At 43.8% G+C, this 27,181-nt stretch overlaps 1 protein-coding gene across 27 annotated transcripts in view; it reads right to left on the bottom strand.

Annotated features, from left to right (window-relative positions):
• CASK (calcium/calmodulin dependent serine protein kinase) overlaps positions 1-27,181 on the bottom strand; it is a 402,451-nt gene that overhangs the window by 188,977 nt on the left and 186,293 nt on the right. For 18 of the 27 annotated variants that reach the window (XM_053305461.1, XM_053305465.1, XM_053305452.1 and 15 more), the window contains 3 exons: positions 8,193-8,368; positions 3,780-3,806; positions 303-425 (listed from right to left, as the gene is read on the bottom strand). In XM_053305461.1, coding sequence (XP_053161436.1) covers positions 303-425; positions 3,780-3,806; positions 8,193-8,368 — 326 coding nt within the window. The remainder of the gene's footprint in view (positions 1-302; positions 426-3,779; positions 3,807-8,192; positions 8,369-27,181) is intronic. The other 9 variants (XM_053305473.1, XM_053305470.1, XM_053305475.1 and 6 more) reach the window with 1 other exon arrangement.

Raw genomic sequence — 27,181 nt, 5'->3', positions numbered from 1 at the left:
ATTACTGTTATCAAGGACCTCCCTCCCATGTGTTATGAATTTGGTTTGTATCAAATTGTAAACACAAATGTTATTAGTGGGGGACTCACATGGACACACACAGTGATCTCACATGCCTTCTTACCTTCAGAAAATACCTTCAGTAAAAACAGAGTGCAAAGTTTACTAAAGCAAAGTACTTAAGTCATATGTAGTTTTGAGGACACAATATCAAGATATCCAAATGAGCAGTAAACTTGAACAAAAGTTAACATTTTGAGATGTTGAGACTTCTGATCTTTTACATTAATTGTACTGCTTACCTTCAGCCAAGGATGGTTGAGTGCCTCATAAACTGTAATTCTTTCAGCTGGGTCCAGCATAAGCATGCGCCGTACCAGATCTTTGGCACTTTCAGAGATATGGCTCCATTGCCGGGGATTCATCTAGATAAAGAAAAGTAAGTTAAACCTAGGCATGCAACAAGGTATAGTCAAACAGAATGCAGACAGATCTCCATTCCTAGTGTTTAATAAAGAATTGTGCAGGTTACTCCACAACCACTTCTCTTGGGACTGGAAAACAGTCCAAATAATCCTCCAATTAATTTCTTGGCCAAGATGACAGTAATCAAAAGATGGTCACTGTCCATAGACAAAGATCCTTAAAATGAAGGAGCATGATTTGTTTAGACATATATTTATATTTTGTTGTAGGTTAGCCAAACTTGCCTTAAGAAAAAAAAATCACTTCAGATGGTGATGATTTAGAGGGGTGTGTGTGTGTGTGTGTGTGTGTGTGTTTAATTCTTAACCTTCCTGTTGAAATCAACTCGAAAAGATGCTTCCTTTCCTTGGGTTTCCAAGGGCAATTGTGCATTTGGAACTCCATGTGGTAAAAAGTAGTGGTGGCAAAGGGATTCGAAGGGATGTACTCCCTGAACTCCAGAAAGCCACTTCTCGGGGTGGGGGGGAGGTGGCAATCAGAGTTTTGTTGAATACATTTTAGAATGTATTTAGGTTGGTCTACTGCAGGCCTGCTCAACTTCGGCCCTCCTGCAGATGTTGGCCTACAATTCCCATCATCCCAGGCTATTGACTGCTGTGGCTGAGAATTATGGGAGTTGTAGTCCAAAAACAGCTGGGGGGCCTAAGTTGAGCAGGCCTGGTCTACTGCAATGCGCTCTACATGGGGCTGCCCTTGAAGACGGTTTGGAAGCTTCAGCTGGTTCAGAATGCTGCCTCAAGGATGCTCGTGGGTGCAAGTCGCTTCATGAGTATTACACCCGTCCTGCGTCAGCTTCATTGGCTACCAGTTCACTTCCGAGTTAGATTCAAGGTGCTTGTATTGACCTTTAAAGCCCTACACAGCTTGGGACTGGGGTACTTGTCAAACCGCATTCACCCATATGAACCTGCCAGGGCTCTCCACTCATCATCTCAGACCCTACTCATGACCCTGCCACTATCAGAGATCCGATTGGCAGGGACTAGAGACAGGGCCTTTTTGGTTGTGGCCCCTCAACTTTCAAACACCCTCCCTGAAGAGCTTCGCCATGCTCCCTCTCTCAGTGTTGTTAAAAAACAACTAAAACCACATCTTCTTAAAGATGTTTCACCTGTTGTGTATATCTGGTAGGTTCTTTAGTTTTTAGTTTGTATAATTCTTAGTTTTTAGCTTTAAGATTTTAATTTGGAATTTTAAAAGCTAATTTTGATTGTGGTTTTAGTTTGGATTTGTAACTTGTTTAATTTGGTTAATTTTATTAGTCTGAATTTATATTGTAACTGTTTTATAAATGTTGTGAGCTGCCCTGAGCAGCAATGTACTGGAGGGGCGGGGTATAAATATTTTAAATAAAATACAATAAAATAAATAGAACAACATTTAGTTAGGCTCTGAAACATGCATGGATTCCATATTAAGTGCACATTTAAGACACAGGGATGTATCCTAAAGCCCCTCACCCCCCGCCACCGCCAAAACTTCTTTAACCCAGACAAAAGAAATCTTAGGATAAAATCCCATGATTTTAAGAGGAGCACAAATATGAGTGTAGCAATTTTTATTAAGATTTATTTATTTTAATACAAACACAAATATTAAACAGTCTATTCATGCTCACTGCTTACATATGTTAAAGTACACAACAGAAGGGAAAGAAAAAGACAAAAAGGAATGGTAAGGGAAGATAAGAATTTAATTTTTGTATAATTTTCTTGGTCTCTGTAACATCTTACGGACTTTAGAATAATGGGATTTGCTGAATGTTTATCTTACTACTGACACCACCCCTACCCCCAGCATTCAGACTGGTATTCATGATAAAGTCCCATTGAAATTAATGGGACTTAAGTCAATCATGACTAACTGGTTGGGACTAGCTAATTTGGATGCTGCCTAATAATAATAGGAAGAAGTTGTAGAGGGGCTGCTGAGTAATGTTTCCAGTTGTTGGAGATTAGTCCTGATAGTTCCTTGCTCCTCCTCATGACTTGAAGAAAAATAAATCATGCAAATTAAAGGGAATTATGTACAATTTGCATAAGCAACCCTGTAATTCAGCTTTTAACCCCTCCCCGTTGCCGCATACAGCTAGTGTGGGAGGTGCAGCTGTGTGCCCGGCTCTTGAGATGGGCACATTTTGGCTCCCTCAGCATGTGACACGTGCCAGCCAATGGGAGCAGGTGAGCGGCTGCATAAATGGCAAGGTCCTTTTTGTTTGCTCTCAATTGCTCTGGGGGAAAAGCTTCGTTGCTCTCGGGCAAAGCGATCACTGCAGACGAAATGGCTACACCAAGGCAATGATTGTGGCGGCTTGGCTCAGGAGAGCCCCCACTCCTCTTAAGTATATCACCGTGGTTAACACCCCCCCCATCTTAATCTCACAGAATACCCGGCTTAGTAGGAAATACTTTTATGTCCATACAGAGTAACTTTTCCTAGGTTGTTTTTCCTTTTCTTCCAAGAAGAAGTTTTTGTTTTATAATTTTCCTTACTTTGGAAAGGAGTTTTGGGGGAACAGGGACTCATCTTCCTGCTTTAACTGAGCAGTACTGTTTTGTCAACGGCTGCCCCACCTTCTGGTTGTACTAGTTGCTTGTTTGTTCTTCTATCCTGTGCACCTTTAACAGCTGAGTGAGGGGCAGCCATTCAACATGCACATCTTTCTCTGCATATCTTTCTGCTAGCTTCATCTCATTTTAGTACTAAGTGGTATAGGGGAAATTCTTAGTACCTTTCCCCTGACACCAAGCTATTCTTCTGTCTTTCTTTTTTGCTTCCTTCCCTTACTCAGCAGCACCCTCCCCATTCTTTGGATTGCTGCTTCAGATGTTTATGCCCAAATGTGGGGTGCTCCACTCAAAATATTTTGTGTGGGTATATACTAAATAAATAAACAAAATTAGTAATGGAGTTAAAACTCTACCAAAACAGCATACATACATACTGACTTTCTTGAACAATTTTGTGTTGGGTTTAACCTTGATAGTAGTTGTGTCAAAGATATTCTTTAAGTTAAGGGCTGTCAAATTAACCACCATCACTGGTCTTGAGTTAACAGTTTATTTTAGCATCACTATTTTTCCTGTAAAATATAAGTTTAATTGGTTGCTTTTGAGCTAGTCAGTACTGGTATTTTTGTCAGAGTCATAAGTCCTGATCTGCAATAGCCCAAATGTCGGTGAGTACTACTTGCAGGTATAGGTTATCCTAGTATTTGCTCATAGAGTGCAGCATGCAATTTACATCACACAACTAATTTGGCTCTAGTTGGTAGTCCTAAGGGTAAATCTCACCTGTCTTAGTACCAAAAATTTGCTCTGCTAAAAAAAAGAGAGAGAAAGTTGAGAACAAATAAATAAATAAATAAATAAATAAATTTGGAGCTGCTAATCAGAGTTTAGCTCCACTTAATGAGAGTAGTATCCTAATTTCTAATTGTGTAAACTGCCTTAAAGAATCATTTAGATGTAATTTGGTGAAAAAGTCATAGACAGGGAACACCACTTCTATCCATCCTTAATTGGCTGACCCTGGATAGGTTATCTAACTCTGAGTCTTGGTATTCCACAGCTGTGTGTTCTTGGGAGTATTGCCTTAAGTTGCCTAATTTAAAAAACAAAAAACCCAACATTACTGGCCTAAATTACTTAACTCTTAGCATTTAGGGTTTCTTCCCTGTAAAATATGAGTACCAAATGGTTGTTTGAGATCATTGGTGAAGGACTTAATCCTGCTGGATTTGGCACTCACTCTTTGCGATTGGAGCCATTTCTTCAGGAGCTGCGGCTGGGATACCTGATGGCCAGATTTGGAAACTAGGGTGCTGGCACTTGTCAGCTTGCTGCCAGTACATTTGCCCATTACGGCATTAATTAATGAGGTCGATGTAACGGAGATCCTGTCTTGCCTTTATTTTACAGATTGACAACATCATAACCCTCCCCCCTGCTTCGTGTATGTATCTACGGCCATAGCTATGAGTTTGGGGCCAGCCGGGGAGCTCGTCAAACCAGTATGGATACCCATTTACGTCTTGTTGGCGGTGCAGCGGAGCATTGGCTGCGACGCTGGGGAATGATGTGGAGTCCTCTCCTACCACTGCTGGACAAGTACAGTTAAAACGGGGGCCTTGCATATTTTAGTGATTCATTCAGGTGGGAATGATATTGGCTTATTGTATGGTAAGCCTCTGATTTTACGGACAACTGAGGTTCTAATAAATTTAACGACCCAATGTTCTGGGTTAATGCTGGTGTGGTCTGGACTATGTGGGAAGAGCCTGGGGACTGTTTGCTCTGATTAAGCCCAAAAGAAAGTGATTCAGGAAATCGGAAGGGCCATTATGTGGTCAGGGTGGAATTCATGTTTCAATCAAACCCAGAGGAAGACTAATGGAGAGGTTTGTGGGGCTATGATGGCCTTGAAGGATGGGCATGTGCTTCTGCATCTTGACCTTTGGGCCAGTGATGGTACTTTGTATCGAGGCAATGGAGTTCATATGTTTGATCGGGGGAACAATTTGTTCCTTCAGGACCTGCAGTGAGGTGTAAGTAAAATTCTAGAGGGGTGGGATAAGGGGGGTTAAACTGAGGTTTGCTCTGCTTTTGTGACAGGTGAGTGTGGGTTGGGGTAGGTTGTCTAAGTTTGGTGTCTGACTGGAGGACCATTTAAGGTGAGCAGGCAAGCCGAGGAACAGCCCTTGCAGGTTTTGTGACCCTTGGGCTGGGATCCGCCCCTACTTGGAGGCTGGCAGGCACCAACCACTCATATTGCAGCCTGGGTGTGGTGGGGGCTGGTTGGCATCCCCTCAGCGAGGTTAAAGTCTCACAGTTGTGGTGATGTCCAGACTTGGCGCCGGGCTGAATCAATACCCAGTCCTTCACCCTATTGTGGTTAGTCCTCCTTATGAGGCTGACCTACAGAGGGGGTACCCACACTCTAATTGTAAATACCTCATTACAGGTTATTGTAATTTATTAATAAAAGTGGCTCTAGTTCATTCCATCACAAGTGTCTTGACGTTATTGGGCCAAGGTGTGCAATTTCCCCTGCAATTTAATTTGCCTTGGTACAGCTCTTTGATTATTATTATTTTAGTTCAGAGCATGCACAGTCCTGATAATAAACCTGGTCGTTTTGCTGGGGTATGTGTCAAACATTGATTGTTCCACGAAAAACTGATAACCATATACTGGTAATTAACAAAGAAGGAACAGCTAGGATAGAAACTTGTTAGTAAGTTTGCTCAGTGAGGATTTAAATTTGTCCAGTGCCTCTTGGTGGCATCATGCAACCAAAGCAACTGTTTTCAAATACAGATATTTTAATAGAGTTTTAGTTGTAAAATTCCTATTAAAGAGTTAAAAAACTGCCTTGCTTAGCTTTAATGACAGAACTCATTAAAAATGTGTCACTCCATACCATGGTATATCTATTACAATATAAAATATATTTAACATTTTCTGGAGATGAAAAGTGAAAACAAAAGGGGTAAATGATAATTTTTGGATGGAGTTAAAATGTGCACAACTTTAAAAACAGAAAAAGAAATTCTTCCAACATACTTGACTGGAGCATCTATCAGAGCATAACACTTACAAATGGTATGTTATTATTCAATAGATCTGCTTCCTGGACACACAGACACATCTACTAATTTCCACAACTTTATGTACTCTACTCACTATTACTGCAAAGTCAAAAGAGCTAACTATAGATAGTTTAACTCCATCCAAAATATACTATTAAGATTTCAGCAAGCTACATGTCAGACTCCCAGGGGACGAGGTGGTCTCCTAGCCCTTCTTAAACTCCAGAATGACGAGCACCCCCCAAAAGGTCAGCCTCATGAACAGCCAGGGGAGGTGGTTAGCTTGTCACCTGAGTCCTCCTCCTGGCTTGCTGCATTCAGCCAGTTCCCTCTCCTGGAGAACTCCTGGCTCCCATACTCAGAAGCAGCTCCTCATCATCAGCAGCCTTGTCTTTAAATACTCTAGTGCAGAGCTGACAGGGCCTAAAACCTACTTCCAGCCCTGCCCCCTTCCTGACCTTGCTTCCTGTTTCCTGCCACACCCAACCTAGCTGTCTCCCTAGAGCTGTTTCCTGCAGCTCTCTCGGCCTTGCCCTCTCAACCCCACTGGGATCCGACCAACCTGGGTCCTTCTCATCCCTACTGCCCCCTAAAGGGAACGAAAGCCTCAGAGGAGGGATGCCTCACCCTTCTCCAGATTCCACAGGGCCACCCAAGCGATCAGGTAACATGGCATCCCAACACTACATTTGAAAAAAGTCAACAACCTTGCATAGATTCTATTATGCCTACATAATACAGCATGTATTATTTAGAATCACTTTGTAAACTGATTGTTTCTCTCTTTTCATTTCTTAAGCACACACATACTCTCCCAGCTGGTGAACACAGACTTTAAACTCTAACATTTGGCTATGGAAACAGATAGTAGTAGTTTTCATTAAGAGTCAGCTGTGAAGAAAGCAAACCTGAAACTAGAAATTATTTAATTACTTCAACATGGAATGCAATGGTTTCTAACTGCTTCAAATTTAGACAAAAAAGGAACTGAAAGTGCCTTGTAACGGAGCAGAAACACATCAAGGGCATCTCTAGAAACTGGGGAAGCTGCGTCTGGCTGAATTCCTGCCTAGATGCATCCCTCCTCAGCCCAATCTCAAGCTGAAAGACCAAGGCAAAGTGTGGGTGCTTGGAGTCTTATTTATAAAGCCAGCATAAATTATGAGACAAAGTCTTTACAGCTTGTCCTTAATGTGCATTTTCTATGCCTTTTAGAGCACTAGTGAAAATTCAAATTAATCCTCACCTTAAATCAAATGATTCAGATTATTGAATGTCCAGGCTTTTAAAAAAGCAAAATCTGATTTGGTACTGGGAAAGAAGTGTAACAGTGGCTAAGTGGATTCTCCATGTTCATAGGCAATATACCTCTGATGTAGAACTTTCAAAGGCAGAATCCCCAGGCAGTGATCGACACCTGGGCATCCAGATGCAGCTCTGAATCCCGTGGAACTCAAACTGTAAACTTACTCCTTCAAAAAGAGTGCAGCCCCATTAACAACAGGCTGAAAAGCCATTGCTGAGTAAGCAGTTTGGTGCTTTTAAAAACAGAAACGAGAATGTTAACCTGGCAGGTTATTCTAAGTTATTGTGTCCATATGGCTCATTTCTTCACACTCTAAATACCAGATGCAGCAGACAAGCAGAGGACCACTGTTTTGATACCCAGTTTGTAGGTCTCTTAGAGACATATGGCTGGCCACTGTTGAAAACAGAATGCTACCTGTTTGGCAAGTTCTTTTTTATGATAAAGTACACTTGTCCAGAAACTATGACTGGCTGCAGCTCTTTTGATCAAAGATGCAACAGGAAACCCAGTTTTGCCTTTGTGTAGTGTGGTAATTGGCCCACAATTGGTATGTCTTAGCTATGGCAAATCTTACTGTTGAAACTTATCTTTTGTCTATAATGGATTACTAAATTCAAAGCATGTTCATCAGCTAAACCTGCATGAACTTTTGTACTGTTAAATGCTAGCAACTGTCAAGCAAATACACCTAGAAAACTGGCTCAACATCTTCATTTTCATGTACAAGGCATATGAAAAAACATTTTTTCTGTTTACACAAAACAAAAATCAGCAGTTCTATTTTCAGAGAAAAGCAGTATCACTTACCTTGTATTTTCCTTTGATAATGCCTTCAAATAATCTTTCCTTTGTTCCATAAAAAGGCAAACAACCACTAAGCAGAATAAAAAGGATTACTCCACAGCCCCACACGTCTACAGGCTTTCCATAAGGCTCTCTTTTTACTACTTCTGGTGCCATAAAATGTGGTGTTCCTACCCGTCCTGAAGGAAAATACAAAAACATAATTGTTCAGTTTTCAATGGTGACCCAGAACTCAATGTCAGAAGTGTAGGAATACAAATTTTGATTTTAAAAAACCCAGAACTATTATACGATAATAACTCATACTAAAATGTTAGCATATTAGTTGTCTACTTTTTGGTAAATAAGCACTAATTTATTTATTTATTTATTTATTAGAAACATTTACTATACCGCCCACTCCGAAGACTCTGGGCGGTGTACAAAAATATGCAAAGTAAGACAGCATTAAAATTACATTCTAAATTAAAAACTAAAGTAACTAACAAAAAAGAAAAAACCAAATAGGTAAACTACAGGGCAAAAGCCTGGTGAAAAAGAAAAGTCTTCAATAGAGATTTAAAAATCAATAAGGAAGGAGATAAACGAATCTGAAGGGGAAGGGAGTTTATTTTATTTATTTATTAAATTTATACCCTGCCCAAACTTACATCCCTGGATGGCTAACAACAATTAAAAAACATATAAAAGTTAAAACAGTTAAACGTATAACACATATAAAAGTTAAAAACAATACAATAATTTAAAAACCATAAAACAAACAATATTTTTAAATTAAAAACCTGAGATGGCTTTGATTAAAAAAAAGGGTTTTCAAATGTTTTTTAAAAATAGCCAGAGATGGGGAGTATCGTAACTCAGCAGGGAGCACATTCCACAATCTTGGGGCAGCAGCCGAGAAGGCCGGTCACTGTGTGACCACCAAACGAGTTGGCGGTAACTTGAGACGGACCTCCTCAGATGACCTCAATGGGCAGTGGGGCTCGTAGTGAAGAAGACGCTTTCTTAAATACCCAGGACCTAAGCCGTTTAGGGCTTTATAAGTTATAACTAGCACTTTGTATTTTGCCCGGAAACCTATCGGCAGCCAGTGTAACTCCATCAGCAAAGGAGTAATGTGGTCTCTCTGAGATGACCCAGAGACCAACCTGGCTGCCGCATTCTGAACCAACTGAAGTTTCTGGACTATGTACAAAGGCAACCCCACGTAGAGCGCATTACAGAAGTCCAGTCTGGAGGTTACCAACAAATGTACCACTGTTTTGAGGTCACTGATCTCGAGAAACAGACAGCTGGCGTATCAGCCGAAGCTGATAGAAAGCACCCGTGGCTACTGCCTCAACCTGAGAAACAAAGGAGAGGTGTGGATCCAGAAGTACTCCCAGACTACGAACCTGTTCCTTTTGGGGAAGTGTGACCCCATCCAGAACAGGTAGATCAAAATCATCTCTGGAGTTCAGACCCTGCACAATAAGTACCTTCGTCTTATCTGGATTCAGCTTCAGTTTATTCTCCCTCATCCAGCCTATTACTGCTTCCAAGCAGGCATTTAGGGAAGATATGCCATCACCTGAAGAAGTTGACATGGAGAAGTAGATCTTGGTGTCATCAGCATACTGGTAACACCCAGGTCCAAATCCCCCGATGATCTCTCTCAGCAGTTTCATGTAGATGTTAAAAAGCATTGGAGAGAGTATGGAGCCTTGAGGGACACCATACTTAAGCTCAGATTTTGAAGAGCAACAATCTCCAATCCACACCATCTGGAACCTGTCCCAGAGATAGGAGCGGAACCACTGTAAAACAGTGCCTCCCTCCCCAACTCCCTCAGATGCTCCAGAAGGATACTATGGTCGATAGTATCGAAAGCCGCTGAGAGGTCCAAAAGGACCAACAGAGTCACACTTCCTCTGTAAATTCCCAATTGGAGATCTTCCATCAGGCCCACCAAGGCAGTTTCCACCCCACAGCCCGCCCCAAAACCAGTTTGAAATGGGTCTAGATAATCAGTTTCCTCCAAGACTGCCTGGAGCTGAGAGGCCACCACCCTCTCAATTATCTTGCCCAGCCACAGGAGATTGGTGACAGGCCTATAATTGCTCAACTCTGAGGGACCTAATGCAGGCTTCTTTAGAAGAGGTCTAATAATTGCCTCAAGACAAGGAGGCATCCTGCCTTCCCTCAGAGAAGAATTTATGATTTCTACCAGGCCGCTTACAACAGCCTCCCTGCTAGATAGAACAAGCCATCTTGGACAAGGATCAAGAGGACAAGTGGTAGGCCTCACTGCTCCAAGCAGCTTGTCCACATCTTCAGGAGTCACAAACTGAAATTGATCCAGCTGAATGGTATAAGAGGAATTGTTGGACACCTCCAGTTCAGACATCAAATTAATTGTGGAGTCTCCATCTAGGTCGGCCCAAATCCGAGAGATTTTGTCTGCGAAAAATTCATTAAACACATCACAGTGGGTGACTGATGCTTCCAAATACTTGTTCGGGGGGGCAGATACTAGCCCCCTCACAACCCTGAACAACTCCGCCAGACGTGAACTCGCAGAAGCAATACAGGCAGAAAAGAACTGCTTCTTTGCCACACGTATTGCCTGAGCATAGATCTTTAAGTGTGCTCTATGTTGTAATCTGTCGGATTTGAGTCGAGTCGTTCTCCACTTGCACTCCCGTCGCCTATCTTGCTGCTTCAGCCCCCGTAGATCTTACATATACCAAGGGGCCAATTTTGAAGTAGGTCGGAGGGGACGCTTAGGAGCAGTCGTGTCTACTGTAGGTCTTGGGGTTATCTCAAACCGCCTTGGGGTTATCTTTTTAACGAAAGGCGGTATATAAATGCAAAAATAAAATAAAAAATAAAATAAATACTGCCCTGGTGAGCAAGTTGTTACAATTCTCAACCAGGCAACAATTCTGGAAGAAAGACTAAATCAAACATGAACAAATGTAGAGAAAACCAAACAGAAAAGGTGGGTTTTGCCAGCTGCTGAAGCACACCTGAAGAGCAGGGAGATCCAGAGGGAAGGGACAGCCACTTGGAAAGGTCTTATCTCATGTGCAGGTGGTCCCTCTAGCGATGTCCCGTGCACGTGACGTCAGGCACACAGGGAGTGGCTCGGGCTCCAGAAGAGCTCCGAGCTAATGTCAAGATGCATATATTTATTTAGCACTGTTGCTTTTTGGTGTTTTTATATTTTTAACTGATTTTAATCAGTTAATATTCAGAGTATTGATGATACTCAGAGTATCTTTAGAATTTTAATGTGATTTTATGGAATTTTATTGTATTAACTTTTGAAAAGCACCTTGAGATATGTTTTATGAAAGGCAGTTTATAAGTTGAATAATCAATCAATTAATCAATATCTATGTAACTTACCTACAATATTGTAAAATTAAGTAGGTCTTTTCTATTTGCCAGTACCCAACATTCTATATCATACTTCCAACATTCTGTACATTCTAACATGACCAAGAAACACAACCAAGAGCAGGGGAGAGGCAGTTAGGATTCATTCCCATAATGAAACCGAATAACCACCCCTGACACTGGGTGGCCCTGTCACCATTACCAGAGACCCAGGTGAGAAACAATGCCACTCCATCCCCCTCCAAAAGTTAACTCCAGTTTGGATGGCAGGCAAAAACATGTTGCTCTCCTGTAACCAATGATCTGGTAGTGATCTGTTGCAGTCATAAGAATGAGCTGCCCCTGCGCGGGACCATTCGGGCATAATTGGCTAGCTCCTCAAAGTGTTTAGCCCCACCCCTAACACATGGTGCGTCTCTTCAGTTTTGGCGGGTTAGCGTTTTCTCCTCAGTTCCTGGAGGACTGACGTTGGGATCCAAACGTCGTATTGCAGCAGTGTACATCTCCACAAGGTAAGCAGTGTCTTCTTCACTCTGCAGACATACCGTACACGTTGTCACTTTGTGGAAGGATCTTATGACGGCAACGGATCACTACCAGATCACTGGTTCCAGGTGAGCAACCTTTTTATCTGGATCATGATCCATTGCAGCCATAAGAATGGGTGACTAACAAGCTGTCAATCTGGAGGCAGTGGTAGTATACTTAAGGTAAGACCCTTTTCAGCACACCCCACCCAAAGTAGGCCTGAGCTGGAGAGTGAAGGTCCAAAGTGTAATGTTTGACAAAGTTATGCTCAAAGGACCAGGTGGCTGTAGTGCAGATGTCTCTGAGACTGATTCCTGCTATACAGGCAGCAGAAGTAGCATAAGCTCTAGTAGAATGGGCCCATATGGTTTTAGGAGGGTCCACTTTCAGATGCTTATAAGCTAAGATCAACTTCACAATCCAGTGGGAGAGTCTCTGTCTTGATATTTGGTAACCTCTCACATTACCTTTGTAACTTACAAAGAGTAATTTTTTCTTCTTGGAGGGCTTCGTCAGTTTAGAGAAGGGAGAGCACGTCTCATGTCCAGGGAATGCAGTGAGTTGAGAGGTGTTGTGGGATTCCAGAAGAAGTTAGGTAAGATGATGTCACTATTGATGTGGAAGTGACTATTTTAGACCTGAATTCAGGATCCATGCATAGCACTAATTTATCCTCATAAAATTTAGCATAAGCAAGATCTATCCATAAAGCATTTAATTTGCTGACATGGCGTGCATATGTAATGGCAGTGTCACCAATTTAGGAGATGCCGTAGCCATAAGCTCAAATGGAGATTCTGTCAGGGCTGAGAGAATGAGAGAGAGGCTCCATTGATCAGTGAGCTGCCAGATCGGTGGGTAAATGTTATAGATAGATAGATAGATAGATAGATAAATCTTTATTGTCACTGTCCTGTGCAGAACAACGAGATTGAAAAGAATCTACAACCACTACTACAGGACCTAACAAGAATAATCTAAACATATATCCATACGCCCCCCTCCCATCAACCCACTAAAAAACTCTAAAAACTAAATACAAAAAACCCCTCAGAAGCTGTGTTTTGCTGAGTTCAAAGCTGAGACCGCTTTTGGGTAGAAGCTACTCCTCAAGCGGCTGGTCCTGGTCTTTAAGACCCTATACCTCCTTCTCGAAGGCAGAAGCTGAAAAAGATCATTTCCAGGGTGCGTGGGATCCTGCGCTATCTCTACAGCTTTATTATAACACCTAGTGGCATAAATTTGATCTAAGGTAGGAAGAGTACACCCAATTATTTCTCCACAGTCTTAACAACCTTGGACAGCAGTGTTCTTTCTCTGGCTGTACAACTCCCAAACCACACACAGATCCCATAAGTCAACACACTCTCTATAGCACAGCGATAAAACACCAACAATAGATTACTTGAGAGATTAGTCCTCCGGAGAACTCTCAAGAAGTATAATCTCTGCTGTGCTCTCTTCACCAGATCTTTGGTGTTTGCTCCCCATGTCAGGTCATCTCTCAGCTCTATTCCTAGAAATCTAAACACCGAAACCCGTTCCACACAAATCCCTTCAATAATGAGTGGCTGGAAATCCAATTTGCATTTCCTGAAATCCACAATGATCTCCTTTGTTTTCTTTAAACTGAGGAATAAGTTATTCTCCCTACACCACTCTGTCAGCCTCTCCACCTCCTTCCTATAGGCCGACTCCCCTTCTCCAGCAGTAATCAGACCAACCACAGTTGTGTCGTCTGCAAACTTAATAATCCTATTGCTGAGGTAATTGGGAACACAATCGTATGTGTAAAGCGTGTACAAAAGTGGATTCAACACGCACCCCTGCGGCGTCCCTGTATTTATACTGAGATCCATCGGGACATGAGAGCCCATCCTGATCCATTGAGAACGATCTGATAGAAAATTCAGTATCCACCTGCATAAGCACGGTGGAAGCCCCAGGTCCAATAATTTCGGCACCAATCTATGTGGGAGAATAGTATTAAATGCAGAGCTAAAGTCTACAAAAAGCAGTCTTGCATAATTCCCTTGTTTCTCCAAATGGGTCAGGACAGTATGTAAGGCCATAGCCACAGCATCCTCCGTGGATCTCTTCTTCGTATATGCAAATTGATAAGAATCAAATCCATCTGGCAAACAAGCCATAATACGATTCCGCACCAATTTCTCAAAGCATTTCATTATGATGGGTGTAAGCGCCACAGGTCGAAAGTCATTCAGGCTATCTATATTAGATTTTTTTGGCAGAGGTACGAGAGTAGAGGATTTCAGACAAGATGGAACAGTGGCTTGGGCCAGAGATCGATTGAAAATCTTCGTAAAAACTTCTGCCAGTTGTTCCGAGCAATCTCTCAGCACCCTACCAGCCACGCCATCAGGGCCCATAGCCTTCCTCACATTTATTTCCTTTAGTACCCGCCTCACTTCCCCCTCTTCCATTTTAACAGCATTTTCCACTCTAACAACATTTTCCTCGGGGAGTAAGATCAGTGACTCCAGCAGCACTCCTGGAACCACTGCCGGTGTTGCCTCAAACCGGGCAAAAAGGTATTCAGCTCCCCCACCAGGGAGGCACTACTCTCTACAGTTGATGGATTGTTAGATTTATAGCCAATAAGTTGCTGAACCCCCTGCCACATTTGTCTAGTGTCATGGCTGCTCATATAATTCTCAATTTTCCCTTTATACTCAGCTTTTGCCTTCTTAATACCCCTCTTCAAATTTGCCCTTTCTATACTATACAATGCTCGATCTCCAGTTCTAAAAGCAAAGTTTCTGGCCTTCAACAGCCTCCGAAATTCCCCCGTCATCCAGAGCTTCCTATTTGGATACATCTTCACATACTTTTCCCTGGGACGTTGGCTGTACAAAATTTAATATAATCCAGGACCGTTGATGTGTGGATCTCCAGAATATGATTGTCAAACACATTCCAATCAGTCTCCTGAAAACAGTCCTGCAGCTGTTGAGAGGCTCCCTCAGGCCACACTATAACAGTACGTGTTGATATCGGGGCTTGCTTTCTGAGAGGTATGTATGCTGGTGTCAAAAGCAGGGACACATGATCTGACCTGCCAAGGTGAGCCAAGGGCTTAACCTCAAATGCCCGTTTAATGTTCGTATACAGTGGGTATAGGAAAGAATCACCCCCTTTGATAGACCTTAAATTCTGGTTCCCTTACATCCTGAAATGAAAACACAAAGAAAATTCCCTTCACCAGCTGTACTTATCCAATGCAACCTATAACATCCAACTGAAAAACATCACAATTACAGTCCAGAAAAAGTGTCAGAAATAAAAAACAAGAATTACTGAGATTGAAAAAGGATCACCCCCCCAATGTCAATATTTTGTTGAACCACCTTTTGCTTTAATAACAGCCTTGAGTCTGTTGGGATACTTCTCTATCAACCTTGCACATCTAGACGGAGCAATATTTGCCCACTCCTCCATACAGAACTGTTCAAGTAGTGGCGCAAGGTAGGAATCTGCATTCCTGAGCATAGTGTCTGAACCATCTCCACTTGCTGTTATAGTTTACTCTAGTGGATTTCTTTTGGTTGTTTAGGAGAATGTCAGTCAAGAGCCTATCCTCCATGCGTTCAAGTTCAGAGTGTTTAGGTCAAGATGGAATAGCCTTCTCCTTTCTTGTAGGAGAAGGTTTTCATGTTGGGGCAGATTCCTTTGGCGACCCCTCAACAGTCTGAGTGCCTTTTGAAACCATGGCTGCCGAGGCCACCATGGAGCAATCAAGATGCAGTCTGCATATTCTTGAAGGATTTTTGCTAGCACCCTGTTTAACAATGGGGAAAGATGGAAAATGTACAGAAACCTCCAATCCCAATTGAATTGGAAAGCATCTCCTCTTGATGTGCATCTGGCATTGGCTTGGAGGCCACAGACCTTGAGCCTGCAGATCCTCACAATGGGCTCCCCAGCCCTGTAAGTACGTGTCCGTTGTCAGCCATGCCAAAGGTTGGGGTACCTAGAAGCGGACCATGGAAAAGCAGGTTGTTCTGCTTTGTCCACCATTGTAGGGATGCAAGGACTGGTGGTGGAATTGTCAGTAGCATCCATGCGCTGTCTGCATTTGGATAAAATACGGAGAGAAACCAAAGTTGGAGATGTCGAAGACGTAGCTGGCGAAGTGCACAGTGGAGTTGCATGATGTAATGAGTCCCAGCAACTGCTGAATTTTGTGGGCTCTTTGTGTGGGTTGGCCTGTATATGATGTTGCGTTACTAGTGCTTTGATGCGAAGAAAGCGCTCCTCGGGCAGGAATGCCTTTTGAAGCTCTGTATCAAGGACTGCCCCTATGTAATCCATGCGTTTGGTTGGCTCCAACCTGGACTTCAACCAGTTGACCTGAATGCCCAGTATGAGTAAATTCAGGACTACTGAGACCTACAAAGCTAACTCGCTTCTTTGTCTGCCTGTCAATAGCCAGTCGTCCACAAAGAAGAAAATGGTTATTTATTTAATTTATTTATTTTTACATTTATATTCCGCTATTCCTCCAAGGAGCCCATAGCGGGGTACATAGTTATGTTTCTCCTCACAACAACCCTGTGAGGTAGGTTATGCCTTGCACTCGAAGGTGAGCGATGATGACAGCCATGCACTTCGTAAATACACGGGGTACCGTTGCCAACCCAAATATTTGGACATTGTATTGAAAGATGTGATGATCCACTGTGAATCTCAGGTATTGCCTGTGGTTGGGCTGGATCCCAATGTGGGAGTACACATACCAGAGATCCAATGTTGTGAAGCATTCCTCCCCGTGGAGAAGAGGAAGGATGCTCTGTAGCATCACCATGCGAATCTTGCGCATGTCCACATCGCAGGTTCAACCACTGTACGTCCATTATCGGTCTCAGTCCCTCATCTCGTTTGGGAACTTGGAAGTAGCAAGAGTAAAAGCCCCGCCACTGATCTGTCCACTGAATGGACAATATCGCCCCCTTGTCCAAGATAATTTGAACACTGACCATCAATTATGGTGATTTGGGCATATATTTGATCCCACTGAACGCCGGTAGGGTCTTGAACTCGATGGCATAACCCGTTTGGAGTATGCGGAGGACCCACCGGTCTGATGTTATGTTGTGCCATGCGAAGACATGACTTGCCAGCCTGATGCTGGAGGTGGCTAAGATGGAATTTAGGAATAGGTTTGATGGTTGAGACTCTTGAACAAAGCAAATGAGTGGACTGGCCATCCAATCAAAGGTGCTGCTTGTTGGAGTCAGCTGGTTTAGTGCGTTGAGCTTGAGAAACTTCTGATTAAAAGGTTTTCTTCCGAAACACTGAAAAGTCTTACGGAAGTTCCTTCTGTCAGTTTACTTGTAACCTCAGTATTGCCGTCGGTTATATTGGTGGTATTTTGGTGTAAATGATTGAGTCTACGTTGAAAATGTTTTTGCAGTTGACTTTAACTTTAATGGATTCCACTGTGGCATCCATTGTTTCACAAAAGAGGCCCTTCCCATCGAAGGGCAAGTTCTCAACCCTGTCCCTCATGGCGGGTTGAAGTGCAGCTGACCGTAGCCAGCCATGTCTTCTCAGTGTTATAGCCCCTGCCAGAGTCTGGGACTCTGTTTCCACTGCTGGCATGTGAGTAGAGTAACTTTAGAGTGTATATCATTAAATTTAGCCAAGAACTCTTCAGGCAAAAGGTCAGGCTGCTCATGGAAAATACCATCCCAAAGGGAGTGTGTGTATTTTGCAAAGCAAGCTGTATAATTGGTGATTTTAACTGCCAGACAAGCTGTTGAATACATCTTATGTCCTAAGACATCTAACTTGCGTCCTCCTTTATCACCTGGAGTAGTGTGCTGTCTGCCATATTTAGAAGAAGAAGCACAATCTATTACAATTGAGTTGGGGGAAGGATGCTTCAAGAGGAAATCATTCTCATTCTCTTGGATTCTGTATAGATTCTCCAGCCGTTTTGAGGTTGGAGCTGAAGTTTGCAAAGTTTGCCATGCGGATTTGAGAGCTGTAGAAATAATTGGCAGAAGGGGATTTGTACTGGTTGGGTTGAAGCTGTACTGGTTGAGTTGAAGCTGAGGAACTTATAAACTGGGTCTTCTACATCAAGGTCTTGCTTCTTTAGCTCTAACTCTAGAGCCAGTGCCATTTCAGAGATTTGACAATGATACAAACACATCTCTTCATTAGGTGAAACCTTGTCTGAGGGCACTACCTTGCGGGGCGGATTGTCAGGGTGATCAGATGAACTCGTGGTCGAAGCAGAAGAATCAGATTCATAATTGTCCGTCACCACCACGGTGCGAGGTGCTGTAGAAGCAGGGACTTTCTTCTTGGGAACCGTTTGAGTGGTGGAGGAAGTCATATCAAGTGTGGTCTGCGTTGGTTGATTCTTGAGAGGTCGAGCTCGAGGTATCTCTATAGTTTGGGTGGAGATGCAGGTTTGCAAAATTGGCTGCATCGGTACCAATGTCGAAGCCATAACCAGAGTGGGTATTGGGGTGATTTGTGTCGATGTCAATAGTAGTGATGTGATCAGGTTAGGCAACTCCGGAGGAGGAGTAATCTGAGTGGTGGTTGGAACCATTGATGCTGACAGTCTACATCAAGCCTTCCAAAGCTTGTAGTCCTGATAGTCGGAAGGTAGACCAGAGGAACAGAACCATGTAGCGTCTCCCACTCCGCTCCTGGAAATTAAACCTTGTGAAGTTGCTTATTCTCTGGCTGCCCTCCAGATGTGTGGGCTGGTAGGTTGTGGTGTTGAGTGTTGACTTGTCATTGACTGAAAGGTTGAAAATCCGAAGACAGTGAAGCACCTGTAGTTTTTGGCATTGATAAGAGACATGCCATAATTGTTGGTATTGAGTCCATGGCTCAGAAATCCAGAGAAGGTGGCACTCAATGGAGTACTTGCGCCAGAGTCCAACAAATTCAACAGTTTTTAGGCATCGCCCAGACCCAGATTAGCCTCCATATCACCTTCCTCAAACATAAAAACTGAACGAAACTAGAGATGGATGGGAAGACTGGAGAGCCGTTTGCGTTGCTGTTTCGGTTTCGAAGCTGGCAAAAGAGAATGCTCCTGATGTCAAGAGTAAATCTTGGCATGGATTGGTCCCACAATAAAAACACCAAGGGATGCAGGACGAGTCCGAGGTGTCTCAGAAATTGACTGAAGTGTCATAGGGGAAGGAGTAGCACGGGATGCAGCCTCAGAGGTGGTTTTAGAGATCTTTTCCCAGTGTTTCTTATGTGGAGGTGCTCCCTCCACATTGGAATTTCAATTTCAAGACTTATGTTTCTTCTGATGACTCAATTCCGAAGGTGGCTTTGGTGCCTTGAACATGTTGATGGAGTAGTCGTAGAAGTCCGGGTCGAGAATTTAGACTGCGTTGCGGCAGTCCTTGACACCGGCTTTGGCACCGTGCTCGAGACAGACTTTGACACTGAGCTCGATGTCGAGGGCATAGGGGATGCTGGCATCGGAGTCCCAGGACAAAATGCTTTGTCATAAAGAACCTCCCTTAGTTGCAGTGATCTGTTTTTTTCTCATCTGGTGCAAGAAAGTTAAAGCAAATTTTTCATGTAGAGGTATTATGTGCTTCCCCCAGACAAAGTAAAAATAATTCGTGATTGTCTGCTGGCAGAAGTTTTGCATTGCAGTGAATGCAATGTTTTAAAAATTTCTTTTTACTCATAGTGGGAAATAAGAGATTTAAATACACGCAAATGAAAGTTCAAGTCCGAGTCCAGTCCATATGTCATAACCAAGAAATCAAGTTATCGTTTCACCAAACTGAAAAGTTTAGAGGTAAGAATTGTTAGGTCTAGCCCGAGATTGAAATAAGTTAAGAAATAACCTATTTTAAACTCTTTTCTCACAGAAAGAATTGTTCCGTTCCGAGGAGCTCTGTGTCTAAGGTACTGACACAATGGCAGTCAGAAATGAACTGCAGAGAAAACGCTAGCCTGCCCAAACTGAAGAGATGCACCACGTACAAAGGGTGGGGCTAAGCACTTCGAAGAGCTAGTCAATTCTACCCAAATGGCCCCGCACAGGTGTGGGACCCATTCTTATGGCTGTAACGGATTACGATCCAGATCAACATGCTTCCTCTTTTATATTAAAAAACTAGGAACTGGGTTCTGTGGGGTGGGGTATCACAGGAAAGTATCCAGTAGAACCAGATAAAGAACTGTATTCTGATTGTAGGCTGAGGGAGAAGTACCCTTACCTCCTCCTGAGAGGCGCGCTAACCCCTGGACTTCGGGGCGAGGTCCAGGGCCTCCACACCCCCTGGGGACCCCCAGATCCCCTTTAGTCTGTCCTGGGTGGTGTGGTTTGTGCCCTCAAGAACCTACGTGTTAAAAAATGATGTTTAACTTGCAGCGGGGGCGGGGTCTCCAAAGGCCTTTAAGTCCAGGCTCCAAAATTACCTAGATGTACCTCTGCTCCTCCTCATGGAGTCCATGTTTAGTTTGGAAAAACAGAGGCACTATCCGAAGTAAATTTGCCAAAGTAACCATGGCTTTGCCCCTTGTTCTGCCGAAAGCAAAGGCTTCAATAATGGATGGGAAGGCAAATAAATAAATAATAAATAAAGGAGTGAGACTGGGGAAAGGACTTTAACTAACTCAGGATCCCACCTGCCCTGCATCCACCGATCAAATATGCCAAGCTTTTAGCTAGTCTATATATCTATATAGCTTTTATTTACAAAAATAAAAGACAGTTTCCTGAGCTTAAGCCTTTGTCATCATCTAGCAATGATTCAGACAGACTGACTCCTCTCAGTCTAGGAACTGACATAGGGCAGTGAGAAGGCAACATGTCAAGTTTCTGAAATGGCATAAGGCCAAGTAAAACATTAATGATGCACAGCTCTTCTCCAAACTCAGGAACTAGTACGGAGAGGGAGCAAGATAATGGTTGCCTCCCTCCTGCCTCTTCTCAATCTAGAACCTGGGTTAGGGGTAAGAGGATGTGTCAGACTTAAGATTCACTGTCCTCACCACCTAAGAACTAGCTTTGGGGGTGGAGAGGAAGGAGGCAATAATAACTTCCTCTCAAGACCGACTGAGTAAAATTGATGGGATGAAAGTTGTGTCCCACAGGACATAGTCACCCTCCCAGACTGCCTGTACTGGGTATGAAACAATGTTCTGAAAGCTGCTTCTAGCTGTAGAAAAATGAAAACACACATGGCAGCAGCAGCTTCTGTGGTCAGCAAAAACTCACACCAGTCATAGAAATTGCTACTGCAGCTGCCTATGTGGACTTCCTCTGCATGAGAAGAGGAAGCAGCTTTGAAGGTTGATTCTGGACCAAAAAATAATGGGTGAGGAAAAGGTTAAGCATCCAGTATGAAGAGCTCTCTGCACTTCTGTTTAGTCACAGAAGTTATATGTAACATATAATTTGAATGAATGAATAAAATGTCATAAACTGTCCAGAACACAAAGAGATTTTTGAAATTCAAGAAATGGTTTCATTTCTGTATACGTTTCATATGCAGAAACCCCTCCTAACTGAGCAAAGAGGCACCTTTTTAGTGGTGATTTTCTTTATTTAGCAGGGGGAGTGCAACTGGCCCTATCCATCCATAGCACAGCATTCTTCCAGTGGTTGTTACTGGTGTCCATTTTATGTGCATTTTGGGGACAGGTTGCCATTTGTTTTCTGTCTGTCTGTCTGTCTATCTTATCTATCATATTTTTATACCACCCCAAATTTACATCTCTGGGCGGTTTACAACAAAATAAAAACAGAAAAAGTAAAACATTAGTGAAAACAAAAACAAAAAGTTTAAAACGTTACAACAATTTAAAAATAATATTTTAAAACAGCATTAAAACCATAAAAACAATACTAATTAAAAGCCTGGGTGAACAGATGAGTCTAACGACTTTTTTAAAGCTATAAGAGATGGGGAGCCCCATTTCACTAGGGAGCACACTCCAAAGCCTCAGGGCAGCAGCAGAGAAGACCCGTTCCTGAATAGCCACCAGACGAGCCAGTGGCACTGCAGACGGACCTCTCCTGATGATTTCAATGAGTGGTGGGGTTCATGACAAAGAAGACATTCTCTTAAATACCCAGGGTCCAAGCCGTTTAGGGCCTTAGAGGTTATAACCAACACCTTGTATTTTGCCCAGAAACATATCGGCAGCCAGTGTAGCTCCTTCAATACGTGGTGTAGTGGTTAGAGTGCTGGACTAGGACCGGGGAGACCCGAGTTCAAATACCCATTCAGCCATAAAACTAGCTGGGTGATTCTGGGCTAGTCACTTCTCTCTCAGCCTAACCTACTTCACAGGGTTGTTGTGAAAGAGAAACTCAAGTATGTAGTACACCGCTCTGGGCTCCTTGGAGGAAGAGCGGGATATAGATATAATAATAATAATAATAATAATAATAATAATAATAATAATAATAATAATAATAATAATTAATAATAATTCAATATGGGAGTAATATGGTCTCTCCGAAATGATCCAGAGACCACCTGGCTGCCGCATTCTGGACCAACTGTAGCTTCTGGACTACATTCAAGGCCCCACATAGAGCGCACATTGCAGTAATTCAGTCTGGAGGTTACCAGTAGATGTATCACTGTTTTGAGGTCTTTAATCTCAAGAAACATACACAGTTGGCGTATCAGCCGAAGCTGATAGAAGGCACTTCTGGCCACTGCCTCAACCTGGGACACTAGGGAGAGGCTTAGATCCAGAAGTATCCCTAGACTGCGTACTTGCTCCTTCTGGGGAAGTGTGACCCCATTCAGAACAGACAGATCAAAATTGTTTCTTGAGTTTCGACCCCACACAATGAATACCTCCGTCTTATCTGGATTCAGTCTCAGTTTGTTATCCCTCATAGAGACCATCACCAACTCCAGGTAGGCATTTAGGGAAGTTACGCCCTCTCTTGATGATGCTGACATGGAGAAATAGATTTGGGTGTCATCAGCATACTGATAGCACCCTGCACCAAATCTCCTGATTATCTCTCCCAGCAGTTTCATGTAGATGTTAAACAACATCGGAGACAATATGGAGCCCTGAGGGACACCATACAAAAGTTTAGATTTTGAAGAACAGCAGTCTCCAAGGGACACCATCTGGAACCTGCCTGAGAGGTAGGAGCGGAACCACTGCAAAGCAGTGCCTCCCACTCCCAACCCCCCCAGACGCCCCAGAAGGATACTATGGTCAATAGTAAGCCACCGAGAGGTCCAAAAGGACAAACAGAGTCACACCTCCTCTGTCAATTCCCAATTGGAGATCATCCATCAGGCCCACCAAGGCAGTCTCCACCCCATAGCTAGCCCGAAAGCCAGTTTGAAATGGGTCAAGATAATCAGTTTCCGCACTATCTGGAGCTGGGATGCCACCATCCTCTCAATTACCTTGCCCAGCCATGGAAGGTTGGAGACAGGCCTGTAGTTGCTCGACTCTGAGGGATCCAAGGCAAGCTTCTTCAGAAGCAGTCTAATGACTGCCTCCTTCAGATAAGAAGGCAGCCTACCCTTCCTCAGAGAAGCATTTATAATTTCTACCAGGCCCTCTACAACAGCCTCCCTGACAGACAGTATTAGCCATGTCAGGCAAGAGTCAAGAGAACAGATGGTAGGTTGCACCGTTCTAATCAGCTTGTCCACATCCAGTCACAAACTGGACCTTATCCATCCCAATCACACAAGAGGAGTTGCTAGACACCGCCACATCAGACACTGAAGTAATTGCGGAGACGGAGTCTAAGTCGACCTGAATCCGAGAGATTTTCCCCACAAAGAATTTGTTAAACACATCACAGCGGGTAATTGACGGTTCCATATTCTGATTCAAGGGAAGAGGGGCACATAATAGCCCCTCCCTGAACAACTCTGCCAGATGTGAACTTGCGTATGCAATACGGGCAGAAAAGAATAGCTTCTTTGTCACATGTATTGCCTTAGCATAGACTGTCAAATGAGTTCTACGTTGCAATCTGTCAGATTCAAGCCGATTCTCCACTTGCGCTCCAGTCGTCTACCTCGCCGCTTCAGCCTACATAGTACTTCCGTATACCAAGGGGCCAGTTTTGAAGTGGGTTGGAGAGGACACTTAGGAGCAATCATGTCTATTGCCCCGGTGAGTTTGCTGTTCCAATTCTCCACCAGGGAATCAACAGGATCACCGGCAGAGCCAACACTAAATTCCTCCAAGGCTTCTTGGAATCCTATTGGATCCAATAACCTTCTCGGGTGGACCATCCTAATAGGTCCCTCATCCCTGCGAAGGTGGGAAGTGATTGTGAGTCCAACCTTAACCAGATGGTGGTCCGTCCAAGACAATGGGGGAATCACAGGATTCCCCACCCACGGAACACCACCCTGATCAGAGTGAAAGACCAAATCAAGCTTGTGACCAGTAATGTGTGTCGGTCCTGAGACCACTTGAGATAGGCCCACAGTTGTCATGGCCGCTATGAACTCCTGAGCTGCCCCAAATTGGTCCCAAAATAAACATTGAAGTCCCCCAGCCTGGAGGACTCCAACACGAAGCCTGAGACCAAGTCTTTCAGCTCAGTTAGGAACTCAACTGTTGAGCATCAGGGCAATCAGTACACCAAGAGAAGTTCCAGTCTATCCCTGATCCCCAAACATAAGAACACGCATTCAATACGGTCTGATACTTTAACAGGGATCCTGGTAAGGGAAAGGTTATTCTTATAGACCACAGCCACTCCACCTCTCCTCCCACTGTCCCCTCACCCACTCCTCACCACACTGGGCTCCCCGCCAGGTCTCTGTAATACATACCAGATCAGTGCCTTCATCCAGAAATAAATCATGGATGGTTTCTGATTTGTTCTGGACCGACCTGGCATTACAAAGGAGCAAGGTGAGGTTCCAAGGTTGGTTGGCACTGCTCCCCAAGGTCAAAGAGCTGGCAGGACAGCCGGAAGGGGAAACAGTTATTAGGTTTCCAAGTCCCCCTCCTCTGTAATGGCCTGATGACCTGCCAATGTTACTTCTTCTGTTGCCCACCACCACCGGAATTGCCACCCCATGATCAGTGGATACGCTCTGTCTCCCCGGAATTGCCACCCCATGATCAGTGGATATGCTCTGTCTCCCCATCTTCAGATAAGCTCAGACACATTTATAAACAGAATTAAAACACAATCACACATGATTAATTAAAACAGAAGCCACATTAAATACCCACCCACATGTGAATTCTTAGGTTAGGAAACCTAGCCCTCACCCTCACTGTCCCCCGAAGTGGCTCCCCCAAAGGGGTGACCCCCTTCGGTGTCGCCCCTTTTGTGGCAGGCCCGCCGCCAGAAGAAGCATCCCTTTATAAGCCCAGAGATGATCAACTGGGTCAGATGGAAAGTGAGTGCTGAATCACTCCTGGGCCCTGATTCTGCAGAGTACCACTGCCAGAGGCCACAGTCCTACAGGTCAGGCAGGGGGCTGGCAGATGGTCTCACCCACTCCCTCTCCTGCAATCAGGCATTCAACAGCAGCAGCAACAGACAGCCAACACCAGTCCCTACCCCGGGGGTTGTCTGGGAAGCAGATGGTCTCTAGTCATTTAGACTAGACTGGAAGATCAAATTGTCATTTAGAGTATTTATTTATTTATTATTGATTGATTTGATTTATATATCACTCCTCCAAAAATGGCTCAGGGCGGTTTACAGCAAATAAAACCAATTAAAACCTATTAACCATTAAAATAATAACTAAATCAATTAAACAATTAAAATCATTTAAACATTAAAACATTAACATTAAACTCATTTTTAAAAGCATTAAACATTTAAACCATAAATCTAACTAAAAGCCTAGGTGAATAAATGTGTCTCCAGCACCTTTTAAAAAGTTGCCAGAGATGGGGAGGCTCTTATTTCAACATGGAGCGCATTCCAAAGTCCAGGAGCAGCAATGGAAAAGGCCTGTTCCCGAGTAGCCACCAAGCAAGTTGGCGGCAACTGCAGGCAAACCTCTTCAGATGATCTCAACAGGTGGTGGGGCTCATGGTGAAAAATGTTATGTTAAATACCCAGGGCCTAAGCTGTTTAGGGCTTTATAGATGATAACCAGCACCTTGTATTTTGCCTGGAAATGTATAGGCAGCCAGTGTCGTTCCTGTAAAATCTTTTGGGGTGGCAGCATACTTCCATGTCACCCCTTCCCCTCTTCGGCTGGAAGTGGCTGGAAGTATGGGGCACGCGTGCGCATACCAGGCACACACACACGCTCCAGGTACTTTTGGCCACTTCTGGCTGAAGAGGGGAAGGGGCGGCAGGGAGGTATGCTGCCGCCCCGAAATATTTTACAGGAATAGAGCACCAGTGGGGTGAAAGGGGGGAAAGGGGAAGAGCACCCTCCCCACCCTTAAAGTCCACCCCCCCCCCGAACGTTTGAACCGGCCAGTGTTCGAACCTGTTTGGAGGCCCGTAAAAGGGCTTCTGAACAGGTTCGTGCACATCCCTACAATCTGGGACTCCAGGGAGAGGTTCGTATCCAGAAGCACCCCCAGTCTGCTTACCTGTTCCTTCTGGGGAAGCATGACCTCATATAGAACCAGCAGATCAAAATAATCTCCCAAGTTCTGACCCAGCACAATAAGTACCTCTGTCTTATCTGGATTTAGCCTCTGTTTGTGCCAAGCAGGCATTTAGGGAGGTTATGCCTTCTCCTGATGAGGCTGACATGGAGAAGTAGATTTGGGTGTCATCAGCATACTGATAACCAGTGTTCTCTCTATTTCCCCCCCCCCCCAACCTATGTGAGGAATGAGTTTTGTTCTGGGCGGCAGTATCAAAGCAGTGTGTGCACACAAGCATTCAGAGTGGGGCCTTCCTGATTCAACTTGAGTGGGATCTAAAATTAACTGAGCGGACATCCAAAAACTTGTGAGCACACACACGTGTGCACATCTTAGAGGGAACACTGCTAACACCCTGCACCAAATCTCCTGATAATCTCTCCCAGCGGTTTCATGTAGATGTTAAACAACATCGGAGACAATACGGAGCCCTGAGGGATACCACAGGAAAGTTCAGATTTGGAAGAACTCCAAGGGAC

Source organism: Hemicordylus capensis, chromosome 3 (genome assembly GCF_027244095.1).
Source record: "Hemicordylus capensis ecotype Gifberg chromosome 3, rHemCap1.1.pri, whole genome shotgun sequence".
In the NCBI taxonomy this organism is placed as follows: Eukaryota; Metazoa; Chordata; class Lepidosauria; order Squamata; family Cordylidae; genus Hemicordylus; species Hemicordylus capensis.
This window is presented reverse-complemented; position numbering and strand designations above follow the sequence as displayed.